Below are 20948 nucleotides of genomic sequence, written 5' to 3'. Positions count from 1 at the left end.
CTCCCTACAAGTGGGGGGGGGGGGGTGGTTCCTTCAGGTGCTTCATCCCTCTTCCTCCTCCCAAAGACATGGAGGTTGGAAGTTAATTGATCAATGGAACTTGCCGCTAGAAATGAGTGCTGGAGTCTACGGGGAGCAGATGGGAATGTGGGGAGAATACACTGGGATTAGGGTAGGAATGGTGTTCATGGGAGCTTGATGGTTGCCGTGGTCACAGTGGGACTAAGGGCCTGTTTCCATACCAGTTCAATCAAGAACTTGATGGCTGTAGGAAAATAGCTGTTCTTGGACCAGCCAACGTGGGACTTTAGGCTTCTGTATCTCCCGCCTGTTTGTAGCAGGAAGTAGAACCATGAATCATACAATGGGGAGCTTTGATGAGAGTTGCTGACTTCTCGAGGGAGCACTTCCTCGGATGCTGGTCAGTGATAGTGAGGGCTGTTCCGGTGATGGATAGGCCTGTGTCCATTACTCTCCGCTGCTTCGTGAACTCCTGTGCATTGGTATTGATGTAGCAGGCCATGATGAAATTCATTAAACACAAGAGATTTGCCAGCTGCTTGAAATCTAGTCCTGATGAAGGGTCTCTGCCCAAAATATCAACAAGTTCAGTCGAAGTGTCTTAGCCTGAAAGCTTGACTGCTTATTCCCCTCCATAGATGCTGCCTGATTTTCTGACCCCTGCTGAGTTCCTCCAGCATTTTATGTGTGTTGCTCAGGAAACTTTAAACAAGATGGCTTGGGTATTTGGTGACATGCCAGTTCTTCCTAAGCTTCTAAGAAAGTAGAGGCACTGGCAGTCCTTCTTTATGACTGTCTTACAATTTGGTGTTTTTCCTGTAAAGTCCATCACCATTTATATATCTTCATTGTTATTTATCAACAGCTCTGAAGCGGTCGTTTGAGATCGATGATGTGAGTGACGAGCCTCCGTTTTCGCCAGTTTCCCAACTGAGCTCCCCTTTCTCTCCAGGCCCAACGGAAGTGCAGTCACCCCGGCTCACTGAAGGCTTTGCATCTTCCCCGCCGTCCTATCACACAAGGATCAACAGGAGCTCGAGCACCGTCCCACCCCCCGGCTCTGCCCAATACAGGAAGGTATCTTCAAGCTTTTCTTTTAATCATGGCTCCAAGCCAATCCCTAGGGCCAATGGGAGCGCAGCGGGTACATTAGGCCGTGTCTCCTCTTTCCAAAGCAAAATAAACCCCATTAGCTATGTCCAGTCCTCCAGACCTGGTGTTGATGATGGTCTCCATGGCTCTGCATCTAGTCTTGTATATCACTCGAGGTTAAACTCTGTGTCGGGCCCACTGGGATGCCATGATCCTGGTGTTAAGGCAAACCATGTGCCATCTCCGGCTTTGAAAAAGTACCTATCGCAGGGCAATATGTTCCATTCTGAAGTGGACCGACCTGTGACGTCTGTGAATGAAGGTGCGGTCAATCATGGTTCTATGCCATCGCTGGACCTTCACATAGCTGAAGACCTCGCCCTGGAAGGCAAGGCATCATCCAAACTAATGCATAAATCAAACGTACCTCCTTACTCTGGGACAAAGTCTCCAGTGGCTCAAGGGATCTCACCTGGCCACGGTCAGCGAGTAAGTCAGAGAGAGCCACGGATTGCTTCAACTGCCACCTATCCTAGTTTAAGCATGAAGCCTATGCAAGAGGTGAACTTTGGGCCAACTAATTCATTTTCCAGCAATGTGGCTGACTCTTTCTGTAAAGCTCAGCAGAGTCTAATTACAAACCCTGAATCGCCTGCAAGAAGTCTCCCAGGATCTCAAATCATCCAGAATACAACTTCCACCCCTATCACCCTGACAAGATCAAAGCAACCTGCCACGATGACATCCATGCATCAACCTGGAGACTTCCTGCCTCTTGCCGTCAACACAGAGTCCAGCTCAGTATCCATGCATCAATTGCCCCAGTTCAAGCTAGTGATGCAGCCACAGATGATTCAGGCCCCGACACCTCCTCACTCCCCCATGCCTGATTTGCAACCTAAACTCACACAGAATTCTGCTTTGAATGAGCACCCAGTATTCGCTCTACATGCGATGGATAATGCAGACCTTGTGGCCAAGAGAAATCCTCCCTTCTCAAAATCAGATGATTTAGGGATACATTTTATCAGCTCTAACATCAAACTGACAGACAACATTTATCATGATGGGAAACGAGAGGACCCATCTCTGGAACAAGAAGTTCAGATGCATTTGAAGGAGCAAGGTAGGATATACGTTCCTCAGTCAATTTTACTAAAGGTATAATGCACATCAAATTGCTTAATTCTGAAAGCACAAGATTTTTGACAATTGTTGGATCTCCGTTTAAATTTTCATCCTTAGGGTTCTTCCAGCAGTCAAGAATGGCAAGAGGTCTTAATTCCAAGAGTTCAGTTTATTTTAGAGTACAAACAAACATACAAGTGTTAAGCAAACTAAGTAAAGAGCTGAGAGATGATGCTAAGATGGGAATTAATGTTAAGGGGTGTAAGACAGAGGAATAAAGATGGCACTTCTGAAAAAATTATCGCTTTTATAATAAGTTAAGAATAATTACTTGGATAGTAATGAGTTAATTAATAGGCTACATAATTAAAACAACTACATTACATGGGTAATGTGCTAATACTTAGCCAATGGAAAATGAGGAAGGTGATAAACTTTTAGTTTAGCTGCTATACCATTTTCTGCCAGTGAATGTGAAAAATACATGAGTTTGTTAAAAAGTATAAATTGTATAAAACGTATTATTTAAATCAAAAGAGACAGTGGTTTCTAACATAACCTTAAACATGCAGTTCTTTAAATGCATTTCAGGTCAGACACTTCAAAACAGAAATGTTTATTGATAAAGATGACAGCTTAGATTAAAGGCTTCAAAATGTCCCAGGAAGCTTGTTCAGTCTGTTGAGTACCATGGTGTAATATGATCTGGTTAAGATCTTGAAGTGGTCTCAGTGTACAGAAGGATGGCAAACGTGGGGATTTGCCCTGCAGTCAACGACTTGCTGACACTTGCTCTTAAGGTTTACATGTGAATAATGGGACAATTGGGTGTGCTGGCAGAACCAGTGGTGCATGGGAGTCGATTAGGATACATGGCTGATAAGAAAGGGTAATATTTAACAGTTAAAATGATGAGGAGGAGCACTGTAATCTTCTGTTTAACTCTTCAAGTTTCCTTTGCAAACTTTGAAGCAGCTGTTCTATAAAAAAAGTAGAATTTATGTCTTATTGGTCAAAATTTTAAATTTATTTTATTTTTAAAAATTTTATTTTAGAGATACAGTGCAGAATAGGCCCTTCTGTCCTTCTGAGCTGTCCCACCCAGCAATCCCCAATGACCCCCAATTTAACCCTAGCCTAATCACGGGGCAAATTACAATGACCAATTAACCTACTAGTCTTTGAAATGTGGGAGGAAACAGGAGCATCTGGAGTAAGCCCATGCATTTCATGAGGAGAACGTGCAAACTCCTTAGAAAGAACGCTGGGATTGAACGCCGAACTCCAGTGCCCCAAGCTGTAATAGCGTTGTGCTAACCCCTATGCGACTGTGGCACCCAAAAAGCTGCCGGATCACCAGCGTCCCTAGGCTTTCTAGCAGTGAGAGGCAATCTGGCCCATCTTATGTTCTGAGCAAGCTTCTACTCAGAACATAGACTAAGGTCAAGGTGAAGGTCACATCACAGCATAGCTGAGGCAATTCCAAACAATTCAATAAAAAGAAAATTCCAAGGAATTAAATCGAACTTCTCAGGCTTAATCAAATAAATGTTCCCGAACACTTCAGGATAATCAAATATGTAATATAAAGTTGCCTGCAATTGATTACTGCATGCCTCTTTTATAGAAAGTGGCAATCATATGTCATTTGCTCTGGAAACAATTATGTAGCTAATTTGGAAGTTTTATGATGTACTAACTTCTCAGTCTTAGATTGTACAATCAATTAAATGTTAATATATGGATGTATATGTCTTTAAATATGATTAGTGCTGGAAGAAAGAGACGGTAATGCAGAGTATCGTGAATGGTGAAGGCAATAGGTGATTCCATGACCTCCTTGAGGATCCCAGTATTTAGGAAGTGCCAATGACTATCCCAAGCTGGATTGAGAAGAGTCACAATTTTTGTCCTTCAGGGATGGAGTAAGGTACAGGCAGATAGTACTGGGTAAAATGTATGACATGCTGAGGAATGAGGTACCATGTCTTCACGTGCACGCTAGATAAGCAGTGAATTACTGCCATATTCTCTCTCCAAGGCAAGTATTATATTCCCCCCTCCCCCACCCTTGCTTCTCCTGATTGCAGGCTTGTAATAAATATATCATGTTAAGAGATGGTTTGTCTGTGGGGAACATACCTCAGTGCATGTGCATGCTGCAACCTGGTCCTATGCGTACTGCTGGTGATTAACCGGAGGAGCTAATCTTGATGGCCAATCAGTTACCGCCTGACATTTCTGGATTTGTGCCCAACAAACTTCAAGTTCTAAAATTTAGAACTTAGAGGAGGAAAGGAATCTTGCTCACGGCAACCCCGTTAACATGGAAGCAAAGCAGATCCATCTGAAGGAAACAGATTTTGCTCTGAACGGAATACGTTCCTTTTGAATGCATTCCTTAATGTCACTTATTAATATCTTCATGTAATGAATATTATGGATGAAGTATAATGTCAAAGTATTTTACAGTTTAAAGAGTGGCTGTTCATTATCAGTTTGTGTCCGTCTTTTATGTGCTTCTAATTTATGATAATCACCCTTTTTATTGATAGGTTTACATGTGAAATTGAGTTTGATATTGCTGGTTACATTATATTGCTATTCTCACTGGTATTATTTATTGTTCTATGCAAAGGTTAGTGCGATTTTTATCAGCCACAGCTAAGAAATACCTGCCGCTAAACGTATCTTTACCTCCACCCCCACCCTCTCCGCTTTCCATGGGGATTGCTCACTCTGCGATACTCTTGTCCCTCCCTCCCAGCTCTTATCCTCACAAGCAGCCTAACTGCTACACCTGCCCATACACCTCCCTCTCCTCCATTCAGGACCCCAAATATTCCTCCCAGGCGAGGCAACACTTCACCTGTGAATCTGCTGGGGTCGTCTGTTGTGAATGTGTTCGCAATGCGGTCCCTTCTACATTGGTGAGACTCATCGTAAACTGGGGGGCCACTTCATCAAGCACCTCCGCTCTTTCCATCACAAATGGGACTTCCCAATGGCCAAACATTTTAATTCCCATTCCCATTCCCTATCTAACATCTCAGTCCACGGTCCCCTCTTGTGCCAAGATGAGGCCACCCTCAGGGTGGAGGAGCAACACCTTATATTCCACAAGTGTAGCCTCCAACCTGGTGGAATGAATATCCATTTCTCTTTCTGGTAAAAAAAATTCCCTCCCCCTCCCCTCTTCCTCTATTCACCTGGCCCCTTGCCTCTTTTCACCTGCTTATTACTTCCCTCTTGGGCCCATCCTCCGTCCCTTTCTCCTATAGTCCACTCTCCCCTCCTATCAGATTCCTTCTTCTCCAGCCCTTGACCTTATCCACCCACCTGACTTCACCTATCACCTTTCAATTAGCCTGTTTCCCTTCCCCCTACTTTGTTATTCTGGCATCTTCCCCTTTCCTTCTCAGTCCTGAGGAGGATCTTGGTCCGAAATGTGGGCTGTTTGGTCATTTCCACAGATGCTGCCTGACCTTCTGAGTTCTTCCAGGTTGCTCTGGAACTCCAGCATCTGCAGATTTGAATATTGTCTTTGATGCCAAAGCATCTGTGTGAAAGGCTTCATTTCAAGAATGTGTTTGCTGGGGGTTTACAAGGCGTTGGTCAGGCCTTGCAGTATTGCGAGCAGTTAAAAAAATATATATATATATTTAGAGGAACAGCTAAGTGGCAAGGTGGACATACGTTTCTACCAGTGGAGGTCCCTCCGCTAGCCTGCAGGTCACCCTTGGGCAATGTGTAGCACCTGCTTAGCCCCTCTATCAGGGTCACGTGAAGTCATGGGAGCAGGTGGTGGACAGTCGTATGAGTGGCTGGCGCTTATCTCATCCTAGTTATGCAACCACTGACAGACAATCTCTGAGGAGTATTGATAGTGGCTGGGCTCACCTGTCTTGTAAAGACACTGCCCAGAAGAAAGAAATGGGAAACCGCTTCTGTAGAAAAATTTGCCAAGCACAATTATGGTCATGGATGAGATCATGATCGCCCGCATCATTACAGGGCCTTCTGACACAACGAGCTGCACCGCCCAACAACCTACCTATTTAACACAGGACCATTTACAATGACCAATCAATCTACTAACCGGTACGATTTTGGACTGAAAAAGCACTTCAGGATGTATATTGTATACATTTCTCTAACATTAAATTTGACCTTTGAATCTTTGACTGTGGAATGAAACTGGAGCACCCAGAGGAAAGCCACACGTTCATGGGAATGATGTACGAACTTCTTACAGATGGCATCAGAACTGAACTCTGGGCTGTAATAGCATCATGCTTCTGCGACATGCAACACAAAATTGTGAGCTCCTTATCGAAGTAAAAATGGCTGGCATTGGGGAGGGTCCAGAGAAGATTCACGAGAATGATTCTGGAAATGAAAGGGTTAATGTATGAGGAGCATTTAATGGCTCTGGGCCTGTACTCTCAGGAGTTTAGAAGAATGAGGGGAGACCTCACTGAAGCCTATCAAATATTGAAAGGCCTAAATAGAGTGGATGTGGAAAGGATGTTTCCGATAGTGAGGGAGCCTAGGGCCCATGGGCACAGCCTCAGTATAGCGCGATGTCTGTTTTGGAACAGAGATGAAGTGGAATTTCTTTAGCAGGGGGTTAAGGAATTCATTTGAATTTTAACTTATAACATATAATTTAACCAAGTACTCTATACAAAAGAAAGCTGAATGTGTTTACCAAAAACATGCAGAAGTATCTCTAAAAGGATTATCACACACAAAACACGTGAACACTACCTCACTTTTTAAATATATATTATTTCTGTTTTTGCACGATTTTTAATCTATTCAATACCATATACTGTAATTTATTTATTTATTCTTCTATATTATGTATTGTATTGAACTGCTGCTGCTAAGTTAAAATGCTGATGATAATAAACCTGATTCTGATTCTCAGATCAGACAGCATCTCTGAAGGGAAATAAACAGTTGATGTTTCAGTTCCTGATGACGGATCTTGACACAAAACCTCAATTGCATATTCCCCTTCAGAGGTGCTGCCTGACTTGCTGAGCTCCTGCAGCATTTTGCATTACTGTGGATTTGCAGCTTCTGTAGAATCTCCTGTGTTCAAAAAGTATTCCTCCCACAGTTTCTCCTAAAGGTGGATTATGTTGCATTCCCCCGCTTTGAACTGTATCTGGCAACTCCACTTATTCTTCTGTCTCCTTGCCTCCGCTCTACTTCCCCACAATTTGAAGGGATTCTTTCTTTAACAAAACAGAGGATGAATATTTTGAAATTGTGTCATCACTGCAGACTTCCAATTCAAAAGCAAAAGCCAAACAAAATGAATTCTGAGCTCCCTGCGCTTGTCTTGTCATGTTAATCTCCGGCAAGCCGCCATTCGTTTTGTCAAAGAAATGAATGAGTGACTTTCTGGTTCAGATCTTTATTGATTAAATTCTATCATCTCCAGAACTCAGAGATGCACCTCATTATGTTGAAGTTGTTTGTTTTCACTATGCTCATAATAAATTGTTATGAGGGTAGTAAAGCACACGATTACAACAGGTGGACTCCACCAGGACTGATGAAGGCTGATTTCTTTCTTCTAACATCTTAACATTACAGGTTTATCTCCACCCCAAACTATGACGTCAGTGTACCAAAACAAAGTTACTCGCCCAAGTAGTGTAGCAATTATTGCAATGCTTTACAATGCCGGCTGTAAATTCAGCATCCGTTTCTGCCCACTGTCTGTAAGGACTTTTGTATGTTCTCCCCGTGACTCCGGGTGTTCCAGTTTCCTCCACTTTCCATGTTAGGGTCTCTGAGTTTTGGCCATGCTATGTTGGTCCTGACAAAGGGTCTTGACCCGAAACATTGACTGCTCCTTTCAACGGATGCTGACCGACCTGCTGAGTTCATCCAGCTTTTTTGTACGTCTATGTTGGCACCAGAAGCAAGGAGAAACTTGCAGCTCCAGCACAATCATCGCTGATCTGATTTGCTGCAAGTAATATATTTTCAATGTACATATTCAAATTTAAAGTAAATTTATTATTTGTGTCATCATATACTACCTAAGATTCATTTTCTTTCTGGCATACTCAACATTTCTATAGAATAATAACCATAACAGAATCAAACAAAGACTTCACCAACACGAGGAAATCTGCAGATGCTGGAAATTCAAGCAACACACACAACATGCTGGTGGAACGCAGCAGGCCAGGCAGCATCTATAGGGAGAAGGGTCTCGGCCAGAAATGTCGACAGTGCTTCTCCCTATAGACGCTGCCTGGCCTGCTGTGTTCCACCAGCATTTTGTGTGTGTTGCTCAAAGACTTCACCAACTTGGGTGTTCAACCAGTGTGCAAAACACAACAAACTGAACAAATACAAAAAAAAGTAATAAATAATTAAGGGATAAATATTGAAACTTGAGATGAAGAGTCCTTGAAAGTGAGTCAATTGGTGTGGGAACGTTTCAGTAATGGGCAAGTGAAGTTGTTTGAAGTTATCCCTTTTGGTTCAAGAGCCTGATGGTTGAGGAGTGGTAACTGTTCCTGAATCTGGTGGTGTGATCCCTGAGGCTCCCGTATCTTCTTCTTGATGGCAGCACTGTTTTATGTACTAATTATTTGATTTATATATAAATTAAATAATTATTACAAAAAGAGGAAAAGGTGAGGGTGTGTTCATGCTTTCATTGTCCATTCAGAAATCTGATGGCAGAGGGGAAGAAACTCTTCCCAAAATGTTGAGTATGGGTCTTCAGGCTCCTGTACCTCCTCCTTGATAGCCGTAATGAGAAGAGGGTATGTCATAGATGATGAGATTCCTTAATGATGGATGCCGATTTCTTGAGGCGTTGGTTTTTGAAGGTGTACTCTGTGGTGGACCAGCTTGTGCCTGTGATGCAGCCAGCTGAATTTACAACCCTCTGCAGTCCTGTGCATTGGAGTCTCCATTCCAGGCAGTGATACAACCGGCCAGAATGATGCTCTTCACTACTCCACCACTCCAGAGTAACAATTACTGCATTCTCTTTACACTTGTGTGCAGGAAATGCCATTAAATGATCTCGAATCAATGAATCTCTGTGCATCTGTGGGTATCTTTAGTGACATATCAAATCTCCTCAAACTCCTAATGATATATAGCTGCAAAATGCCTTCTTTGCAATTGCATCAATATGTTGGGCCTGGGACAGATCTTCAGAGATGTTGACATCTTCAAGCTGACAGGAAGGCGCAATAACTCAAATAACCACACATTACAAAGTGATGTGCAGAAAAGCATCTCTGAACGTACAACACATCAAACCTTGAGTGGATGGACTACAGCAGCAGAAGACCATGAACACTTCCTCAGTGGCCACTTTATTAGGTACAGGAGGTAACTAACAAAGGAGCCACCAACTGTGTGACATCAAGATTGGTTTAGAAAGATAGTTCAAGGAATAGAGGATACTGATTTACAATTTTGGACAAAAGATTCAAGATAGATAAGAGGATAAACTTCTTCAGTTTGAGAACAGTTATGATCTGGTGAAACAGAATCAATCCATACTTTCAATAGATATTGGACAGGCACTCGACAGGGAACTAGAAAGGTTAATTTAATATCAAGGTACACAACTCTGAAATTCTTCTTCTCCAGATAATCACAAAACCAAGGAAGAGAAGAATGGCAGCACAATTTTCAACTCCCAAATCCCCCTCCCATGCATACAAAAACACTGAGAAAGATTGGGTGAAAAAACACACAAAATAAAAAAAAATAGGACTGAAAAGAAGTCCATAGTCAATAGTCCAAGTCCATATTCATATCCATATCCAAAACATTCTCTGGTTCTCCCCTCTCCAGCAGCAGAGTCATCCTACCAGTGATCAAAAGGCAGGAAGCCAGCATTCGCTCTCTGCATTCGCTTCGATATTTCAAACTATTATCAGGGCTGCAGAGAAGTTGTAGGCAGTGGAATCAAAAAATTCTTCTACTGTGAGCTGGATCGTTATAATTGGGCTGAATGCCTCCCTCCCAACCCGTTATACAGTAACGATTCTATGATTCTGTGAAGAATTGATTTTGAAAATTGCAGTCTAAATTTTTGTTTTGTTATTAGGTTTAGATTGTAATTGCCATTTATTGTTTGAAATGATGCAGCTGATTTGTATTTATTTATACTGGCTTGTGTTCATTATACATAGCACCATAAATGACTCAAAAATGATAAATATTTTCTTTATGGTTTCAAACAGCTGAATTTGTTGACCAGTAAATTTGACAAAAGTAAAACTAAAATTATCATAAACTCTCATTAATTTTCACTTTGAATGACTAGAGCTGGTTAATTGTTACTTTGTATGTTGATATTTTGTTTGGCTGTTGGGGAAATATTTTAGCTAATTGATTTACACAGTGGAAAAGATTACAAGATTATAACATACAAGGCAGCCTGTTTGATTGATCCATCTGGAGGGCTTGTAATACTTCCTTTCCCCTTTGCTTTTCTCACCCCTGTCCCAAATGTATCTCATTTAATAGCACCTTAAAAGTTATTAATGTATTATTTACGCGCTATTCTATCTGGGAGCGAATTCTGTCTCTGACAATTCTTTTGTGTGAAATTTAATTTCCTGAAATTTGACCTTAAAGTTCCCTTCTTGTGCTTGAAGATGTGGTCCCCCATTCTGGCACAGCAGTGTAGTGGTTGGCACAACGCTTTACAGTACTGGCAGCCCAGGTTCAATTCCCACAGCTGCCTGTAAGGAGTTAGTACGTCCTCCCCATAACCGTGTGGGTTAATTGGTCATTGTAAATTGACCTGTGATTAGGCTAGAGTTGAATCAGGGGTTGCTGGGTGGCATGGCTGTCCTGTATCTCAATAAATAAATAATGTGAAAAGATATTTGGATTGTATAATTTTACACCCATAAAATATTACAGCTTATTTCTTAAGCATTGTGCACGTGTGACTCAGTGATTATTAAGTGTATCAAATGTGGGAGCACCATAGTGTAGTGATTAACACAATTGCTTTTCAGCACATACTATTACCAATCGGGGTTCAATTCCCGGCACTGTATGTAAGGAAATTATATGTTCTCCCCATGACTGTGTGGATTTCCTCTGGGTATTCCTGTTTCCTCCTAGGTTCCAAAGGCGTATGGCTCGGTTTAGGGTTGTTAGAGAATTTAGTATCAATCAAACTCGAAGCTCGAAGTTAGCTGAATTCATGGGGAGCTGTTCTGCACAACATCTTCGCCAACACAAGGTTACAATTCAAATTTATGTAGTAAATCCAACTACGTTAGGTCAGACACTGTTTCGGCAATTTACTCAACGTTAGTACCTATACAATCGATTCTGCTTTGATGCCATTATCTGTTGTTAGCTAGTACAAAGAAGATAGACACATTCTATTGTTTATCATGCTCTCCCCATGATTCTGCCAGCCCCTAGTCCTAAAGCTGAACCCCTTTCCTCCACAAGGGTTAGGTAATTGTGGCATGATATGTTGGCACCTTGTATGGCGCCACTTATTCCAGCAAGAGGAAGAAGTGCCACACCTGTCCATTCATCTCTTCCCACACCACCATTCAGGGCCCCCGAACTGTCCTTCCCAGTGAGACAACACTTCATTTATGAGTCTGTCGGGGTCATCTACTGTATCTGGTGCTCTGGGTGCAGCCTCTCCTCAATGTCGGTGAGACCCAACGTAGATTAGGGGCCAGCTTTGTTAAGCACCTTCATTCTGTCCACAGTGAGCAGAATTTCCCAGTGGCCACCCATTTTAATTCCACTCCCCCATTCCCATTCCGAAATGTTGGTCCATGCCTCCTCTACTGCCACAATGAGGCCACTCTCAGGTTGGAGGAGCAACACCTCATACTCTGTCTGACTGGCCTCCATCCGAGCTGATGGCCTGAGCATTGAATTCTCTAATGTCTGGGAATCCCCTCCCCACCCCACCCCTCTCTTTTTTCATTCCCCATTCCCACTCTCATCTTGTTCCTTCCCTTCTCTTCATTGCCTCCTTCTGGTGCCCCTCCTCCTTCTCTTTCTCCCTTGGTCCACTGTCCTTCCTATCAGACCCCTTCTGCTTCAGCCTTTCACCATTTCCACCTATCACCTCCCAGGTTTCCACCCCCTCCCTCACGCACCTACCTTTCCCCTCAACTGGCTTCACCCATCACCTTCCAGTTTGTACTCCTTCCTGTCCCTCACCTTCTTATTCAGGCTCCTTCCCAGTTCCGATGAAAGGTTTCGTTCCAAAACGTCGGCTCTTTATTCCTCTCCATTGAGCCTGTCTGACCTGCTGAATTCCTCCACTATTTTGTGTGTGTTAGTCTGGATTTCCAGCATCTGCAGAATCTCCTGTGTTCATTAGCTCATTGTTTCTCTCTCTGTAGAAGCTGTCTGACCTGTTGGGTATTTCTAGCATTCTATTTTAGAATGTTGACACCTGCAGCATTATACAGCTGTGCTCTTTACTTTTCTCCTCTGTACCTATTCTATCTAACTCTCCTCCAGATAATTCAACTTCAACGAGCAAACTACCATAAACTTCCCTCCACTATCACCGACAGCTTGCATCTAATTTAGCCGCCTTTCCATTACTCCATCACAGATATCCGCTTTGTTTAGCCTCCCTCTCCTATGTACCTTAAAACATGCTGGATTTATGATTCTCTCTGGTTCAGATCGACCTCCGGTCGCTATAACCTTTTCCTTCGATGCAGCGCTGTAGCATAGTGGTTACCACAACACATTAAGTACAGGTGACCCAGGTTCAATTCCCGCCACTGGCTGTAAGGAGTTTGTATGTTCTCCCCGTGACCACATGGGCTTCCTCCAGGTGCTCCAGTTTCCTCCCACTATCCAAGGACATACAGGTTGGTGGGTTAACTGGTCATTGTAAATTGTACCGTGATTAAACTCATATTAAATTGAGGAATTGCCAGGCAGCACGGCTTGAAGGGACAGAAGGGCCTATTCCATTCTTAATTTTTTGTTTTTATTCCCTTTTCAGGTGCATCTTTAGTTTCTTGAGTAGATACGCCACCTATTTCATCTTCAATAAGCGCATGTTATACTCTACACATCTGGTTTGGATTAGAGCAACAAGGAAAATAAGACGTCTGTCTAGCACACCCACCCACAGCAATCTCTTCCTTGGTTTACGAATAAAGAACCCTTTCATCGCCTATTAGAAAATCAGCTCATTTATTTTCTTTTAATGCTTTCATCTTCTATAATTCCGTTTGTTCTTCATTCACCAAAATTTCTTCCGCTGCTTGTGATACCCTCCTCCACGAAAATTTGCCCTCCGTAGAATGTTTCAGAGTCCAATTTTTCTTGCATTTCCTGGAATGCAGTTACAATTCCCCATTCTTCTTCCCCAGGGAGTGAAGTCCCAGTGCAAACTCCTCATTTCAGGAATCAGGCTCATAACTTCCTCTGAACTCCTTCCAATCACTTTGTGCCTTCTCATTAGGACTGTGATCAAAACCAAGCACTGTGCTCCAGATGTGGCTCTATTAAAGGCAGGTGCAGCTTGGGAGGACCTCGTCGGTTAGTAAATTACATTCCCAGCAATTGTCCAACTCGTGTGTTTCTTTCTTTTTAACTTTGGAAGTGATTGCAATCACAACCAATCTTTCAAATGTCTCTAATCACTCTCCTGCATTGTTCTCTCAAAGATGTCGGCATTTCATATTACTCCTCTCGTGATCCTCTCTGCATCTGGCTTAGAACAGGGAGATGGGGATGTTTACCTCTTGCTTTCTCATTACCTCTTCCTACCCAGGCATGACAGAGGAGCGGATGGCATAACACTTTTCAGCGCCAGTTTCCAATCCCACCACAGTCTGGGAGGAGTTTGTACATTCTCCCTGTGACTGCGAGGGTTTCCTCTGGATAGTGAACTTGCCCACATCATGTGGAAAGCCTTCATCTCTCAGCATACGTCAGTGATAATGAACTTGATCCTGATTCTCATTCTGATTTTGACATACCTTTGAACTGAGTAGCAAAGTCCAACAGAAACACTCTTAAATCACTCTCCAGAATTCTTTCTCCATCTTATCCCCTTGAAATAACCTTTTACGATTTCAAAGCCATATTTCAAAGTCAAGTCCATAGATGGTCACCATATACTACCTTGAGGTTCATGTTCTTGCGGGCACTCACAGTAGATGTAAGAAATACAATAGCATCGATAACAAACTACAGATAAAGGCGAACAAAAAAAACACTGTGCAAAAGAAGACGAACTGAGCAAATACAAAAGCAAATAAATAAATGACAAAGATAATTGAGAATATGAGTTGCAGAATCCTTGAAAGTGGGAATAGGTTGTGGAATCAGTTCAGTGTTGTGGGGAGTGAAGTTATCTACTCTGATTCAGGAGTCTGATGTCTGAAGGGTAATAACTGCTCCTGAACCTGATGGTGTGGGACTTTGGGCTTCCTGTGCCTCGTTCCTGATGGCAGCTGTAAGATGAGAGCATGGCCTGGATGGTGGGGTCCTTCATTACCTTGATCTGAGTCCTTGTATTGGGCACTGCATACTCTTATTCCAGGTTATTAGTTTTTAGTCATTTTTTCTGTCAAAATATTCAACCTCAGTTATTTGAACTGAAGTTGTTTCATTACTTAGGAGAAAATTAAATATTGCTCTCTCTACCATCACCCATAGTAGAGATCTGAAACCTCCCACGGCCCCATTAGCGTGCAGTTTGCCCCCATGATCAAATTCTTCCACCACAGATAAACCAAGCTTGCCCCTTGCCGCCACTGAGGTATATTCTCTGCCCCGTACATCACTGTGAACAAACTCATTGCTTTACATTGAAACCTGAAAATGCTTCAGTCTGTAAGGAGTTTGTATGTTCTCTCCATGACCACGAGGATTTCCTCCCTGTGCTCCAGGTTCCTCCCATATTCCAATGGCATATGAATTAAGGTTAGTAAGTTTTGCGCATGCTATATTGGCGGTGGAAGAGTGAAGACACTTGTGGGCTGACCTCAGCAAAGTCATCACTGATTTGATGCAAGCAATGGATTTCGCTGTATGCCTTCACAAATAAGAGAAAATCTGCAGATGCTGGAAATCACTGTATGCTTTGATGTTTCAATGTCCATGTGACAAATAGAGCGAATCTTTAATCACTTACAAAGAGGAAAGTGAGAGAGTGAGTGCGTGAGAAAGAGAGATCAAGAGCAAGGGAGAGTGTAAGAGAGAGATGAAGAGTGAGTGAGAGAGGAAGAGATCAAGAGCAAGGGAGAGTGTAAGAGAGAGATGAAGAGTGAGTGAGAGAGGAAGAGATCAAGAGCAAGGGAGAGTGTAAGAGAGAGATGAAGAGTGAGTGAGAGAGGAAGAAAAGAGGGAGAGAGAGAGACAGTGAGAGGAAGAGAGAAAGAGGTCACCATCCCATTATTCACCAACCATTCTAATCTTGCAGCTTTCTCAATTGCCAATTAATCAAAGCGTACTGAATTGAAGTTACATTTGATAGTTTAAAAAAAACAAATTAAGTGAAAAGTAATTACTCTTTGCTCATAATTAGCCAGCCAGTGGTGCGGTGGCATTATCACTGGTCTTCGAGGTGAACAGTCCCGGGTGTGAATCCAGTCAACTCCTTGCTCGCTTTCCAACCATGCTGGGTTGAGTGTCGAACTAGCAATTCATCCTTGTAAAAAAAGTCAAATGCTATGGAAACGGCAAAAGTGCTGCCCGATGCCACAAGGCACAAAAAGGAATAACAAACAACATGAGTTGAATACTTCAGTGTCTTCTCTTGGTACCGGAATGAAATTTGATATGTTCTTTATCAAACTTTTCAAATACCACATAAAATATTATTGTGAGTCCAAGTGCTAATTGCTCTTATCGTTGTACTTACATCATATTTACGAGGGTAGTATGAAATGTTCTATCCTAACATTCCCCAAGCAAACAGGCAAAGGAAATTGATTTATGACTTTTTTGCATTTACTCAAGAGATTGTCTTGTGTAAGCAAATGTCACACTTCTCGAGTGGGGTCATATCTAACTGGTATTAAGTGGTGGAACAAGAGTTAGTTGAAGCTGTCCCTGTCAGCTGGACTGTCTGTACCACCCACAGAGCATTCTTCTTCCTTTTCACTGTAATTGTTTGTATTTTAACGCAGCTTGAAACTTTTACTTAATTTTCCTAAAAGGAATACATTGTAAAAATATTCATCACCTCAGATTTGGATTTACAGTACACACAGTGGTTGGGCTTTCAATTGAATTGAACTGACTGTATTTCTTACATGCTTCACATACCCGAGGAGTAAAAATCTTTACGTTACGTCTCTGCCTGAAGGTTTTTGGGTTAGTCTGAATTAGTGTGAATTCGCAATTGGGAAATATTTATTGATTTATTTAGAAATAGAGTGTGATCCATCAAGCCCTCCGATTTAATCCTAGCCTAATCACAGAACAATTTATAATGACCAATTAACCTACTAACCAGTGTGTCTTTGGACTGTGGGAGGAAATCTGGAGGAATCCCACACTCTTCATGGCAAGGACAGACAAACTTCTTACAGAGGACGCTGGAACTGAGCTCCAAAGCCCTGAGCTGTAATAGCGTTGTACTGACTGATATGCTACTGTGGTGCATCAGTGAATCCAGAATGTAACAAGATGGAGCAGTTAAAAAAATCATTTCATCACCACAGATCATTCTGGTTCATTAAATCCTTCAGGGAAGGAATATTGCTTTCATTACCTGGACTGGCTAATATATGACCCACAAAACTACTTTTACCATCTCAGGGCAAAAACAGATGGGCCAGCAGCATCCGTATTCCATGAAAGAATAAATAGGAAATGATATAAAGTGAGCCCTATTTACAGCTAGTGTAGAGTGCAAAGGAAAATAATTATCATTATTTGTATTATTGTATTTAGTCTTACTGACAAGGATCCAAATTTCTGTGGCCTGGAATATCTCTACAATCATATTTTCCCCCTTTTAACCAAAATATTCATATTTACGACAGATGAGGCATATTCCTCGAGGTCTGCGTCTATTCTGTTTGTGGCAGCCTCCTTGAACATCCGCCAGTTGGTCTGTTCAAAACAGTCCCGAAGCATATAAACTGCCTTGCTAGGCCTTACAATGATGGTCCTCCTGACTGATTTCTCCAATTTCAACAGCGGTCAGTATGCTGGGATTAACATTATGGAGATGTGATCAGAGAGTCAAGGGATGACTTTGTAAGTACAGCATCTTTATTTGCAAGAAAAAAACATGGAAAACAATCCATAAACAAAGACTGTCAAACAATCATTGTGTAAAAGAAGACATATCATGAAAATAGCACAAAAGGCAAACGAATAATACTGAGAACATGAGTCACAGATTCCTTGAAATTGAGTCTTTAGGTTGTAGAATCAGTTCAGAATTGAGGTGAGGGAAGTTATCCATGCTGTTTCCGGAGCTTGATGGTTGAGGTTGCTGAACCTGGTGGTGTGGGGCCTAAAGCTCCTGTACCTCCTGCCCAATGTTAGTAGCAAGAAGAGAGCATTGGCTGAATGTTGGGGGCCCTTGATGATGGATGCTGCTTTCTAGTGGGAACCTCTCCTTGTAAATGTGTTCAATGGTGGGGAGGGCTTTGCTTGTGATGACTGGGTTATATTCACCACTTCTTGTGGACTGTTCCGTTCCTGGGCACTGGTGTTTCCATATGAGACAGTGATACAACCAGTCGTTACACAGAGTATCCATAGAACTCTGTCAAAGTTTCAGGCCTCCTTGGGCACTGGTATAATTGAAGCTTTTTTGAAGCAGGTGGTACCTCAGACTGCTGAAGCAAGAGATTAAAGATATCAGTAAACACTCTAGCCAGTTGATTAGCATGGGTCTTCAGTACTCGACCAGGTACCCTATCTGGACCAGATACTTTTTTTTAATATAAATTTTTATTTGATTTTTTAAGATACTTGGACCAGATACTTTTTGTGGGTTCATCCTTCTGAAGGATCCTCTCAATGTCAGCCTCAGAGAGCAAAGTGATAGGGTTGTTGGGGCTATTGTTAGGTGCCTCCATGTCCTTCCAGTCAAAGCAAGGGGGTATGATGTGTGAGTTATCATCACAGCCTCTTCTTTTTGCTTCTTCAGCCACCTTCTTCATTCAAAGAATGCCAGGGAAGAAGATTCCTTCTTCCTCAGTCCTTTACCTTTTCCACCTATTACCTCCCAGCTTTTCACTTCACTCCCTCCTCTTTCCACCCACCTGGGTTCACCTATCACCTCATAGCTTCCCCCCCCCACCCGCCCCACCCACCTTCTTATTCTGCTTTCTTCACCCTTCATTTCCGGTCCTGAAGAAGAGTCTCGAACAGAAACATCAATGGTTTATTCCTCTCCATAGATGCTGCCTGACCTGCTGAGTTCTTCCAGCATCTTGTGTGTGTTGCTCTGGATTTCCAGCATCTGTATAATCTCTGGTGTTTATAGTTAAATTCTTATAATTCAATTAGAAAAAAGACGGGGGAGTTCTGCCTGACGTCAAGGCCCATCTTTATTCTCTCAGCCAAAGTTACAGAAACAAATGACCTGCCCATTATTGCCACAATGGAAAATAGTAAATAGTCCATTGCAACTCTATCTGTTTGTAGGAACTTACAGTGTGTTATTTTGTTCCCTATTTACTCCATTATAACAATGGCCACATGTTGTGTATCCTTTATTGCATTTAAACTGAAGGACCCTACTTAAATGCAAGACCTTATCTTTTATGTCAAGCAATATTGGCTAGGGAAGCTGTTACTCTGGGAAGTAATGCTTTAGTGAGCAACTATTGGCAGTCTGTGCAAGAATCTTTCATGCATTGAAATATAAAGCAATTTATATTGAGCTGAATGTTTATTTGACTTTAATAGATGAAAGTTCTGCTTAGCCTCTCTGTATTTATTGCTCAAGGGAAAACTCTTTGGCAAACTTAGTGATCCAGACACTGTGGTATTAATGCATACTTGCGGAAGAACATAAATACTAAGCTTGGCATTGGGGCACAATTACTCAGGCAAACGGGCAGGTGTGCCAAGAGACATTGAAGAGCTAGATATGCATCCATCTCCTTTTTTGGACATCTTCAATTGTACTCTAAGCTGTTTTTGTTGAAGGCACTTCTCAAAAAGGCAGAGTGCTTAGAATCATTTGGAGTCTGTAAACTGCACTCATGTTTGTTTGATGGTGTCATGTCATTTGAAATTCTAAACAATAAACACAACACAGCAGCCATGACTTCTAACATTAACCCTATTGCATAACTTAACCTCACTTGTTGGACCATTTCCTGTTTAGTTAGGTCAAGTATTGTCATAAATTCCCTGCTTACTTTACTTAAGTCCATCACTCAGCCCCTACTGGGGCATTGGCCACCAACAGCAGCTTACTAGAGTCCTCTTATCTTGGGCCAGTCTTTCAAGTTGTCCCCCAGGTATAGCCCATCTTCTTGGTGCATCCTTCCTCTCCCAGTGTAGAAGTCTTCGGAGTTTCTGTTTGTGTTTCTGTAGCACTGGATTTTTTTGAGGTGGGGTGGCTAGCCCCATGACAACCCTCCACTTTTCGCAGCTGGGTTTGGGACAGACAATAGCAGAGTTCATGAATTTCTTGGTCAAAGTCTAAAGTATCTGCAAATGCGTAAGTCCACTGGAAGCTGGAGTCCTTTCCTGGGGTTAAAGGACAGTATATGTGCGTGGGAGGTGGGTAAGAGAGGAGGAAGAACAGGGCTTGCTTCAGTGTTGTTGCTTCGTTGCCTGGCATGTTCTGTTTTGTAGTGCTCTGTATTGCAGGCAGGCTTTGATGGTCCTGGAATATTTCACCACCAGAAGATCCCACTTGACATGGCATACGGAGCAAAGGGGTTTAGCACAGCAGTCACCCAATTCGGTAGTTGCTAAACTATAACGTGGCCACTTTTCATAGATCCAAGAAATTGAAGCGGATAGAGCAACTGCAATTAGAATCAATATGTATTAATTTAACTCAAGCCTGATGAATATAGTGGGGGTAAGTTAGTTAATATAACAAGAGATTCTTAACTAACATAGCTATCAACTCCATCCTCCTGCTCTTGCACAGGATAATAATTTATGCTAAGCAATAATAATTATTGCATGGCATAATAAAACATAATACCTAGTACTGTATAAACCATGGAGCCCACCGTGTTGTACAAATCATGATGCCAATTTTGAGTTATGGAGCACACAAATAGATCTGTCGGCCTACCTGAGCAAGTGCCATTTGCCCATGTTTTCCCATTTCCCTTTAACCCTTTCCTATCCATGTACTTGCCCAAATGTCTTTAAATATTGTCACTGTACTTGCTCTCCCATTTCTCCTGGTAGCTAATGCCCAACACTCTCTGCGTGAGACATTTGCCTGTCAGATCCCTTTACATCTTTTCCTTCTTAAGTTAAACCTATGTCCTCTGCTTTCAGACTCCCCTAACCCAAGAAAAGGCCTGTGAACATTTTCCCCACCTACCCCCCTCATGATTTTGTATACCTCTGTAAGGCCTCTCCTCAGCCTCTGATGGTCCAGTGAAGAAAGTCCCAGTCCATTTGGTTTCTCCTTGTAGCTCAGCCCCAGTAATGTTCTTGTGACTCCTTACTTCACCCTTTCCAGTTTAACGTCATCCATCGCAAGGCTTAGCCCCTAGAACTGCACATAATAC

The 20948-nt window shown here is 42.3% G+C and overlaps 1 protein-coding gene across 3 annotated transcripts in view; it reads left to right on the top strand.

The window, feature by feature from the left end:
- Nucleotides 1-20948, top strand: part of LOC132399123 (septin-9-like) — a 434472-nt gene that overhangs the window by 73987 nt on the left and 339537 nt on the right. For all 3 annotated transcript variants that reach the window (XM_059979124.1, XM_059979123.1, XM_059979122.1), the window contains one exon: nucleotides 887-2239. In XM_059979124.1, coding sequence (XP_059835107.1) covers nucleotides 887-2239 — 1353 coding nt within the window. The remainder of the gene's footprint in view (nucleotides 1-886; nucleotides 2240-20948) is intronic.

Source organism: Hypanus sabinus, chromosome 9, assembly GCF_030144855.1.
Source record: "Hypanus sabinus isolate sHypSab1 chromosome 9, sHypSab1.hap1, whole genome shotgun sequence".
Classification (NCBI taxonomy): domain Eukaryota; kingdom Metazoa; phylum Chordata; class Chondrichthyes; order Myliobatiformes; family Dasyatidae; genus Hypanus; species Hypanus sabinus.
Note: the sequence above shows the minus strand (reverse complement) of the source record. Positions and strands in the feature narration are given on the sequence as shown.